General features: G+C 39.1%; 2 protein-coding genes across 3 annotated transcripts; both read right to left on the reverse strand.

The window, feature by feature from the left end:
* Positions 1-7: 7 nt before the first annotated feature.
* Positions 8-3,411, reverse strand: LOC103148412 (carnitine O-acetyltransferase-like). 2 transcript variants are annotated; one of them, XM_016679173.1, is made up of 3 exons: positions 3,244-3,410; positions 774-1,043; positions 8-324 (listed from the first exon to the last, which is right to left on the reverse strand). In XM_016679173.1, exons 1-3 carry the CDS (start codon positions 3,268-3,270, stop codon positions 319-321), a joined length of 303 nt encoding a protein of 100 aa, XP_016534659.1. In that variant the 5' UTR covers positions 3,271-3,410; the 3' UTR covers positions 8-318. The 2 variants fall into 2 exon arrangements, with proteins under 2 accessions (XP_016534659.1, XP_007567236.2); XM_007567174.2 differs by having other exon boundaries at positions 8-1,043; positions 3,244-3,411.
* A 3,513-nt stretch (positions 3,412-6,924) lies between these two features.
* On the reverse strand, positions 6,925-8,468 carry LOC103148375 (immediate early response gene 5-like protein). The gene has a single exon (XM_007567099.2). The coding sequence runs from the start codon at positions 7,890-7,892 to the stop codon at positions 6,996-6,998; it is 897 nt and encodes a 298-aa protein (XP_007567161.1). The 5' UTR covers positions 7,893-8,468; the 3' UTR covers positions 6,925-6,995.
* Positions 8,469-11,290: the final 2,822 nt, after the last annotated feature.

Below are 11,290 nucleotides of genomic sequence, written 5' to 3' on the forward strand. Positions count from 1 at the left end.
AAAAAACAAAAAATTATGTAAATTCTTGTCTGCAGTTTGCCACAAGCCTCGACAGGGAACATAGAAAATGTCTGGTAAATATCTGCAGATCAAAAAATTTTAAAGCTTGTTTACCATAATAAAAAAAAAGACCTCTAGTTTCCAAATTATTTTGGACCCCACTGATTTTCTTTTTTTCTATTCCTAAAATATCACAAGTGAGACTTTTTCTTTAAAAATGCTTGCAGCACTTATCCAAGTTTTGTTAAACACAAGTACCTTGTGTCGCTGCAGCTAACCTTTTCCCTCGTAAGACGATGTGAATCTGTCTGTAATCGGTTAGCCCTAATGAAAAATTAAAAGACTCAATAAATACCTGTGGCGGCAGGTCAAATTTGTATCATTCTTAAATTGACAATGCTGCAAAAAAATTCAAATAGCAAATAACCCTGAGGCCACACATTGGACTTACTTTCTAGCCTTAGACTGAAACAAATTCAAGTGTGACAGTGGTCTACTCAAAGCCCAGGCCTAAATCCAATTGAGAATCTGTGGCAAGACTTGACAGTCGATGGCCACAGAAGCTCTCCATCCAACTTGACTGAGCTGAAACTACTTTCCAAAGGACTGGTCTGAAGTTTTAGTCACTAGATGTGCAAAACTAGTGGAAACATCTTCTAGAAGAATGGACTCAGGCAGGGGGTAAATACAAAGGCACAGCACAGTTCTCACATATATCTACCATAATGGAGCCCAATCACATAAACCGAAGGCAGACAGAGCCAAATATCTACCCAGTTATCCGTCTTTCTAGCACGTCTCTCGAGCCCCTTCTGGAGCCGTTCTCCTACTCCGCCCTTCAGGAACTCCTGTATTAGAACGCGAGTGTGTTCCAGCTCTTCCTCGCTGACGATGGGCTCCAAGGCGGCCAGGTAGCGCTCACACGTCTGCTTCAGAGGCGGAACAGGTAGCTTGGGCAAACCTTCCTGATGAACAAAGGACCTCTCTGATATCTGCTTTACCGCTCTGAGTAAACGGCATGGGTTTGCAATGCCTGGACGCAGCTGCAAGACAGGAAGAGACTTTGTTTATATATTCAGTGAGAAATCATAATAAATATCCTACTCCGTTTGTACGAAAGAAACGCGGTAATCCGGTCAAGTAAAGTATAACAGGCTATAAAGATCCACGGCGTGAACATGTTTGTGTGAGAACACCTCTCTGAAACAGAAACTTGACTCAAATTTGTGGACAACAATTTGAATATTCATAAAGGCAAATAGTTCAGTGATAGATGACTGAGCATGTGAAAAGGGACACCGAGACAACTAATTGGAGCTGTTCCACTGTTTGTTTGTTGGGAGCAGCGGGGTTGTGCTCTGCCATCCTATAAATAGAAGGTTGACACTGCTGAACTGCGACGGGGTGGTTGCTAAAACAAACATGCATGAAAGCATGAAATCCATCTGTGCCACACATGTTAACACGCAGGTGCCATGTTCATAAGGTCCATGCTCGTCACCAGGTACAAAATAAATCTTAGATTGAAAGTCAAAGACAAGTAACCAAATGTTCAATGACAATACAAACAGTTGCTGAGGAAGTATTATTTTTCCTCAGAATTAATTGATTTTGAGAATGTTTTTAAAAATCACACTTAAAAAGAAAAAAGGAATCACCTTCTACTTTGTGCGTATTTGATGACATCACAAGAGCCACAAGGGTTGGGCTGATCAGCACAAAACACATGCAGCTTTTGACAGAGTCAAACCTTGATCCTGAATCATTTGAGTTGGAAAAGGTTCAGCCATTTTTTTTTTTTGTTTGAGCCAGAGTTTGACCCTCCCAGGCCATGATGCATACAGCTGTGGCTGCAGAAGCAAATGTTGGTGAGTCAAATCTGTTTATAATCCTTTTTATGTTCTTATATATTTTTGCTACAATGCATATTCCCCATGTATGAAGTAAGATTGTTTTTTTTTTGTTGTTTTTTTTGCACGTAGTTCCCTACGTAGTTTTGTGATTTGCAAGTGAAGGCTGGTCTGCAGATGAATCGACTGTGCGACTGGCTTCTAGGATCGGGTTTATTATTAGTCACTCTTTCTGGCAAGTAATCTTGGCATCTGCAGTGGTTATGGCGGCAGTTTTACTGTAAATACTGGGACTTATTTTAATAGAACAGATCGACTACCAATGTGGTTTTTAGTAAAGGAAAAAAGAAACACATTTCTGAAAATAATTACTGATGATCTTTGATCATCTGGCCTTTCCAGTCTGCACTGGTCCTCTTCACAAATTACTTCAATATGTTTTCAGTACATTTTCCCTGAAATCCATGCAGCTTTCCCACTGAAGGCCCAGAGGATTCTGTGCGTCCGTAGAGATTAGAAGTGAACATCTCTGAAGGAAGCATTTAATTAAAAACATGCAACTGTCAAAGGGATGGAAAACAAGAAAGAAAAAAATATGAATGCACTCTTTCAAATGAAATCGGATTAGTTGCTTTGTGTCATTGCCATTGGGGGAAACTATTGTTTAAGGGAGCTTTATTTAATGACAATTTAGAACAAAATAGCTCAACAAATATAAAACGTACTCAGCTGTTCCACAGTGAACTGAAGTGAGTTTCATTGATTTCTTTTCTTCTGTTTTTTAAGTCTGGCTACCAGCTTTAATGTACGGATGTAAACGGAAATGACGATGAAGTGGGAGGCTGTCTATCATTTCACATAATATGTACAGATGTGTGTCACCTCTATCAAGGTCGTGGGAATAAGATAGAAGATAGAACTTCCGGTTAACCCTTTCAAAATAATATTTTTGTGACAGCTAAGTGCGGCAATGTCATTAGTTTTATACACCACCTGTTACAGGGAATGATGTGAAGCACTGAATATGTTAAAGAAGCGCCGTTCACTGGCACAACCTGCGGCTTTCATGTCGCCGAAGTTGACATTTTATCAGCATACGCATCTCGTTAAGCAATGCTATCGGAAATATTAAGCTAACCTTACGCAACACAAACGTTGTCAAAAACTGCACCTATATTAAAATGTACAATGATAACTTTGGTGCATTTGAAGACGTGAAGGGGGAGATTAATGAATATTCCTCTCGGTTCCTTCGGACCTGTCACTGTCCCGGTGTTGTTGTCCTGTGGCGCCCCACCCCTCCTCTCCTCTCCTCCTCCACTGCCTCATGCAGCCCGTAAACAACAACAAACCTCCTGCGTCTGGTTCAACGAAATAAATACAAGACACTCACCGCAGCTCTGACGATAACCCCCAACATGGTGCCAGAAAGACGCGCTGAAGCCTTTGACAGTCCCGGGAATACAGATGGGTAAACCCCCGGGCTGTCATATCTCAAGGACAGGAACACTGTCTATTCTCAGCTGCCCGCCCCCCGTCGGACCCACTGAGCAAAGACAAGTCAAAACTCTGGAGGAGTTTCATACATGTGGGGATAACAATAGCTAAGCATCACCTAAAGACACTTTGAAGCACTTATTATTATTATTATTATTATTATTATTATTATTATTATTATTATTATTATTATTCATCTTTGTGTGAATAAAAACAATTACACGAAGGTAAAAATATAAAAACATAAATTGAGAATAAGAGACTGTAAGAGAAAATTACGAGCTGTAAGCTTACTGGTTAAAAAAGGTGGGGTTCTCATAAACAATTAAGAGGAACAAGACAGCAAAACTGTAAGACATTTTAGGGCTATATTTATATATTCATATGAAAGTTTTTGTAATAAGTACCATTACAGCAAAAATACTATATTTCCAAAGTACTGCAGTGTTGACAGATAGCTCACAAGAGCTGTGAGAACAGCACATAATTATCTGGTTTGTTTGGAGCAGTGCTGATTTTGCAGCGACAAGAGGAAAGATTTGCAATACTGTTCTACTTTTCACTTAGTATACATCAGCCTGTCACTGAATGTGCTGTCCACATTTTTTACTATATCATCTTGTGGACCAAAGGGACAACCCAGGACAGAGCGTACCTTCCTGATCAGCTTATCCCACCGTTTCGTCTCATCTGTTGATAAGGTGCTGCTCTGGCAGACCACACCATAAAAGGTGGTTTCTTGAGGAAGAAGAGTAGTGTGTAAACATTTAGGTTTATGCTTTTCTTTTTAAGTAATAATCTGGAAATTCAAGGTTTTAGTATAAAGCCAGATGCTTCTCACTGAGCTCAACTTCAAAATGCAATATGGCCTTCTTGAATATTAAACATACTGGGGAAAAAAAAATGTTTTCAGTAAGTTTGAAGTTTATTAGCAATAGATTTTTCACAGCGCGTTACAAAATTTTGTTTATTAAATGTGTTACGTTGTTTTAATGTACAGACATGTTAAGTTGCAAAGCTGCAAACAATACTGAAAATAGCTGTAATGCGACATAATTTGCGTGAAGCATAACAATAAAAGCGGTTAGCAGCTGGAAGACTGGATATGCCGCTTGCTAACATTAGGGTGATTTATTTTTAGCTACATTAAGCATGGACATAGAATGGGACTGATCAACCAATGGGCTCATTTATTTGTACCTCCAACAAGCCAGAGATACTGGCTTGCTCCAAGGCAAGTATTTTGTTTGTGTGGAGCAGTGCCTTCATGAAGGTTTTCCTCAATGTTTTTCATTTTGTTTTATCTTGACTATCTTAAATGTTATAGATCAAATAAAGCTGTAATATCTGACAATGAGAACTTGTGTTGTTTAAAATGCATTTTTCAAATTAAAGGTAAAACTGTCCAAACCAACCCGGCCCTGTGCGAAGAAACTAATTGCCACTGAACCTAATAACGCGACATACTATCATTTGTCAGCAACAATTGCCTTGATGCGTTTGCAATAACGATAAGTCTTTTATGTCATTCTGGAGAAATTCTGACCAACTCCAAAAACAAATCAGAAACAAACTCACTGACGCCTATCGGCCTGGAAAATGCAACTGACTCATTTCTAAGGCTTTGAGGCTCAAGCACTGATCAAAGTGTGACTGAACTTCAGGTCAGGACTTGATGGCTGGATGTTCTCCTTCAAGACTTTCTGACAGAGAGCAGAATTCACTGCTCCATCAACCAGAGGATGCTGTAAAGCAGTCCCAGACCATTTACACCACCCCCACAATGTTTGATTATCAGTGTTTTCTGAAATGCTTTGTAAGATTTAGGCCAGATATAACAGGACCTACATTTTGTCTAATTTGTCCAAGGTATATTTTACCAAATGTTTTGGGAAAATATGGTCTTTTTGATCAATGGAACCCTCACACAAATGCCATTTTTGTTCAGTCTCTTATTTCGTATGATTAAATCATGAGTAGGTCATGATGCCAGTAGAGCTACAGATCTTGTCCTGGGTTCTTTTTCTGACCTGCTGGATGCATCCTCGATGTGCTTGTCGAATAAATTTGGTGGTCTGACCGCTCCTCTGGAGGGTCACCTCTGTTCCAGGTTTTCTCCATGTGTGGATGATGCCTCGGCTCTCACTGTGATCCTCTTGACTCTAAAATCCTTCTAAGGCTTTATAATAAAATATTTAAGTAACTTTGTTTCTGGAGATTGGAGCGTGGTGTGTTGGCTAGACTTACTCACTTTTAACTCGCGTACTGGAAGACAAAATCACGATGTTGAAGCTTGGTGAAGTTCACCCATTCCCCTTGTCAAGTTAACTATATTTACATTTCAGTTTGCAGACAATAAGCACCATGTTGATAGCAGCCGGCTTCAGCCTGGCCACCTCAGCAGATGATTAATCAGCTAATAAGAGCCTGACATATTATTTTCATGTTATTTGGAAGCCAAGATGACATATGTAAAAATAAATTAAATCCAGAAGTTTGTTCTGTATTTTTGCTTAAATCTGTGCAACAAAGTCAAAATAACAAATCTAGAAAATATCACTTCAACTGAAATAATCAATGCTATCTTAGCAAAAAATAACGCATTATTGTTTCCCTACTTTTTAGACTCCTATTCTTCCAAACCAGAGAATGAATTAGACCAGAGGATTCTCTCTTATATTTATCTATCAACCCCGAATAGGAGTATCTAGTTTATTTACTTTGGATCAACATTATTAGCGTTTTCTTCTTTTGCTCTTCAATTGGGTTGGTAATTGGGTTGGAATTCCCTCTAAAACCCGGAAAACAACTTGGAATGCCCTGGTGCCGAAAAAGGGCCAAAAAAAAAATACCTTTACCTTTATGTTCTAAATATAAAAATCTGCTTGTCAGAAACATGTGTTTTTTTAGTATATGTATATGATTTTACTCTTGATATCACTACTAAATCAAATGTCATGTTTTACAGACTTGTCAAAGTAAGAGACAGTGGCTTCCACCTCTTTATGAACCACCTTTAAAGAATAATATATATATATTTTTTTTTTTAAAAAAAACGTCAAATTAAAGGAGTTACATGAGCAGGCTTTTGTTAAATAATGTTAACTTTATTTATTTATCAAAAAAAAAGGTCTTGTTATAAATAATATATTTACAGAATGATATCCTGCGTTAAGCTGGTGCATGATTCTGTACAAATCATCAGTGGCCACATGATGGTGCTCTTCCAACATCTTTTCACAGAAACAGTACTGACCAGTTTCCTCAGGAAATACAATCCAAAGACGGACTCCATGATCATCTATTCTAAGCGGGATCACAAGAAAATACACTTCATCTATAAGTGCAGTAATGACAGAAGTTGGCATGAAGAAAGTCTATGTGCAAAAAGCCATTGGAGATGGATGTGATTGCTCTATATGAAGTCACATTTTGGCAATATTCTTCAATAACAGCGCAGAGACAGAGAGAGAGAGAGAGAGAGAGAGAGAGAGAGAGAGTGTGTGTGTGTATGTGTGTGTTTGTGTGTGTGAGGGAGAGAGAGAGTGAGGATTGCAGTCGTGTCAAGATTTATTTGAAAACAACAAAGTAAAATCATACAATGAAAATAAAATAATAATAATAAAAATTAAAAAGCAATCACATAAATCAAAACGCTTCGATTGCTCTGGTCCAACCACTGCCTGCCAACAGTGTGTGTTTTAAACAAATTGTCTGAGTGCCGAATATCTGCTCAAGGTCCATCTGCTGCCAACTCACAAACTCAGAAAGCCCACCTGATCCCAGAACCGAGATCAGGTTGGAGATGTTTGCGCTGTCCAGCTGCTCCGAGTCCGATTGTAAATCATCCTCCTCCTCCTCATCCTCACTCCTCATCCTCTTACACGGCACGGGCACAAAGTCCGGCAAATAAAACTCCGGGTCAACAATGTAATAACTTGTGTCCATCTTTCGCTTTCTGGTGTAGCACTGCGCGCCCGCCTGCGGCTGTTTTGGCTGCGCGCAACAGTCTGAGTGGAAGTATCCGTTCGTCACAGTTGTCACCACATGCGTGTCCAAGTCCAGGACGGTCTTTTGGTTGGCTTGTGCGTTCAGGATGGGTAACTCCCAGGAAGATTTGTCCGCGCAGCTCCAGCAGGCTTCTGAAACCATGAGCTCAGAGTCACTTGGAGAAGCCATTGCGCACGCAGAAGCGTCTTGGTGCGCCAGCTCCGAGGGCTGTGCGCTGGACTGGTGCGCTCCGCAGTGCCAAGTATCCGACTCCACGCCTGTAAAGTTGCAGTAGAAGTCATCAGCCAACTCCGTGAAGCTGCTGGTCAGCTCGATGTACTCTTGCCTCCTGTGGACCGCCGCCGCATCCTCGTACGGAGGTGTCCTCTGCGTCTGCAGTGAGTTTTTGCTCATGTAAAACTGCCTAGCGTTTCTGAGGACGTACGTTACCAGCAAGTTCTTGTGGAGCTTGATGCCGCCTCTCTGCGTCCTGGAGCTTTGGATTTTCCTTAAAGAAATGGAGATCAGGTTCTGTGCGTCAAATGCACACTCCATCCTCAACTGGGCGACCCTTTGTTTTGTTTTTTTTTTTGTTTGTTTTTTTCCCCTGTTCCTCTCAGTGTCTCAAAACGCTCGTTCTCTAACAGGAGAAATATTTATCTCGTTGGTTGAGATACCTACTAGGCTCGCGTAGACTGTGTCCATAGCGCTCCATGTCTTCCCAGTAAGGGCATGGATTTTCAACTCTCATCTTTCCTTTGCCACGCCCTCACGTACACATTGTCCAATGGGAGGGAGGCGGTGCTTCTGTTATAACCAAATATCACTACTGGCCTCATTGAAAATGCACGGAGGAGCAGGCATGCTGCATTTCACTAAATGTGCACCGATCTCTGTAAATATTAATACCAAAGGGGGGGGGGGAAACTGACTTTTTATGAGTAGAACAAAATGGAATAGAACTCACAAGAATATTGTAAACCAATGGAAAAGAATTAATGACAGAATGTGTTTATACTAATGCAGAAAACGGGGAGAAAGCGTTAAATAAATACAATAACTTCTATTTATGGCATTTCTTTATTTGCAGAAATGAGCATTATAGTCCAGAAGCTTAGGAGTAGAAAACAACCAAATATTTTTCAACTCAGTCTTGGACAGGTCAGGTCCAGTGTTTAGTCTGATACATAGGTTATAGTTCCTCAACTAAAAACGTGTTAAAGTGACTAATTTCCATCATTTATTCTGTCAAAGAGTTGGCTGAAGCAATAGATCATCGGGGGTTTCAAAAGCAAACTGAAGGTGCAAAGTTTTGTTAGTGAGAGCATTTATTTTTTATTTAATTTCATTATAGGTTTTAATGAACTTTTTGTTTTTATTTTATTATTTAATTTACTTTCATTTGCTTCTTCATTTTGGTTTTATTGATTTGATGAATTAACTTCTCTTTCCAGTTGTTTAAAATTAACGTAGATTTCAGTTTATTTATTTATTGATGTACTTTGTTATTTATTTTTAATTCATATTTAATTTGTATTCATTTTTTTTCTTGTTAACAATCTCAATGGGATGTGAGAATATATGTTTGTTTGTTTTTTTGGGTTTTTTTTAGAATTCTCATCTCCACATTTAGTGTTTTCTCATCATTAACAAAGCAGTTTGATTGACTGATTGATTGATTCCAGAGAATATCGATTGATTGCAAAGAACAATGTCCGGCCAACGTGTGTTTGTGGGCCCCGTGTGGATTTGGCTCAGGCTGAGTGGGTAGTAAACGGGGAAAGTAACTGTTTACATGTAACTGTTTACAATTTCCAGCATATTTGAAATATAACAGTTCAAAACATGCAATATAAGCTTCACCTTATGCTCACAGTTGTCCTGCGTTACATCGAAGGAGTCACTGTGTAATCCATAGGCAATCTAAGGTTAATTTTTAATCCCATTTGTTACTTATACTGGCCCCATGAGTAAATGTCGGCTACGTCAGTTAGTAAACAAATAACATCTGGGTTTAAATTATATTTACGTGTGGTTTTAATTCTGTTAAGAAAAAAAAAATCACATTAAATAAATGACTTGTACTGAGAAGGTAAGGCAGATTAGAGGGTCCTGCAAAGGACAGTGAGGGGAGCTGAACAGGTTATTGTTCTGTGCCCGTCCTCCGTATAGAATCTGTTTCAAAGCAATCTGCAGGAGCATGACTCTGAGCATGTTCAGAAAATCCTCACACTCCCTCCATGCTGCCATTAGGCAAGATGTACAGCAACAAAAGAGCCACAAAATCCTCAAAGCCACACAGCTTTGTGTTCCCCATCAAACTGTTAAATCACTAGCTTGCTGTTAGCAAATAAAAATTCACAGTATGGAATTTTCTATCTCATGCTGTTGTATGCTATTTTGAAATGACTTAACTTAGATAGCAATTAAATGCATCATTACATGCCACTGTATGAAGTATCGCTTGTCCGTGTTGACTTTATGATTCTTTATGGTTAATTATTTGGTTAGAATGTAAACGTTGAACATAGATAGCACTAGCTTATGCCAACTGCTTTGCAGGTTAAAAAAAAAAGGCTAATGTTAGCCAAAGCGAACATATCCATTGTGTGGCGTGAAGCAAAGTCATCGACGTAGCCCAATAAAATGAAAATTATTTTACAGCCTCATTTGCCATCGTAGCATTTCTTATTTCATCCTGTGGATACGGTTCAGTGCTCAAAATGGAGGCAAAAAAAAACAAAAAACTGGGCCACCATTTCTGACCCAGTTAAAACACAAAACTTTGACTCAAACAGCAACAAGTCAGAATTTGGGTTAAAATAATACCAGCTGCTTAATTATACGTTTCACAAACATCAGCATAGAAATAACTTGAAATATTTAACAATGTGGAGGGGGGAAAAAAAGACAGAAAACTGAATAGAAATGATGAAAATTGGGGACGATAGAAGAAGAGAGTGGACCAGAACGAGACCAGCACGACGCACCCTGCTGGAGAATCCACTCAAACAGTTCTAATTAGGTATTACGAAATACCTTTATTCATTTTTTTAAAAAAATAAGTAGCACAAATGGCTGTATTTTAATGCAGCACTAAAATCTTTGGCCGCACAAAAGCGCAGACCGCAAACATTTCTGTCTAAAATGTGGAGAGAACACAAACTCCGCTTCACTCTTTGAGCAGGAGGCTTTGCCGGTTCTCCTGTATATGCACCGACTCGTTGCATAATGTCTATAAGGCTGCGCCGGAGACTGCAATTTTCTCCACCGCCATCTGTTGGGGAAGCAGCATCAGAGACGGCGACTCAAAGAAAGTGAACAAACTGATGAAAGAAAAAGTCTGGCTTTGTGCTGCATGAGAACAGCTATGGACCTCACGGAGTTGACAGAGAAAGAGAAAAATGTTGCACAAGCTGTGCAGCATAATGGACAACACAGTGAGCGCACAATGCGCCGATGAAGCAGCAGATCCTCGGCAAGAAGTTTCTGCAGCACACATGCCAAAACAAAAAAAACAAAAAAAAAAAAAAACCAGAAGTACAGGAGGTCATTCCTTCGAGCAGTAATAACCTTTTTATAGTCAGTGTGCAGAGGAGGGAACTCCTTTGACATGCATGGTCTGCTTCGCTTTTTCCCCTCTTTTTTCTCTCTCTTTTTGGTTAATGAGGAACTGTATGTATTTAATTTCCTTTTGGGATTATCTAATTCTTCCTTGATTCAGTTTAATTTATATAGAACAAAACAGAACAGAGAAGAATAAGGAGCACTAGAATAGTCATGAAAAGGTAACAATACAATCACCTTTCACATCACCAGCACAGTGTTTTTTATTTTATTTTTTTTAATTTATTTTTCAAGGGTGAATTTTGAAATAAAATAAAGTACATATATGTACTTTAAATTTAAATTTATTTAAATGTATTTAAAATTTTAGTACATGAAAACACAGC

Source organism: Poecilia formosa, unplaced genomic scaffold (genome assembly GCF_000485575.1).
Source record: "Poecilia formosa unplaced genomic scaffold, Poecilia_formosa-5.1.2 Scaffold204, whole genome shotgun sequence".
Classification (NCBI taxonomy): domain Eukaryota; kingdom Metazoa; phylum Chordata; class Actinopteri; order Cyprinodontiformes; family Poeciliidae; genus Poecilia; species Poecilia formosa.

Excerpts from the sequence above, each read along its gene's own strand:
- LOC103148412 (XM_007567174.2), bottom strand. The coding sequence starts at position 3,270 with ATGTTGGGGGTTATCGTCAGAGCTGCG. Across the intron at positions 1,044-3,243 it reads GGGTTATCGTCAGAGCTGCG|CTGCGTCCAGGCATTGCAAA; the intron begins GTGAGTGTCTTG and ends CCTGTCTTGCAG.
- LOC103148375 (XM_007567099.2), bottom strand. The coding sequence starts at position 7,892 with ATGGAGTGTGCATTTGACGCACAGAACCTGATCTCCATTTCTTTAAGG.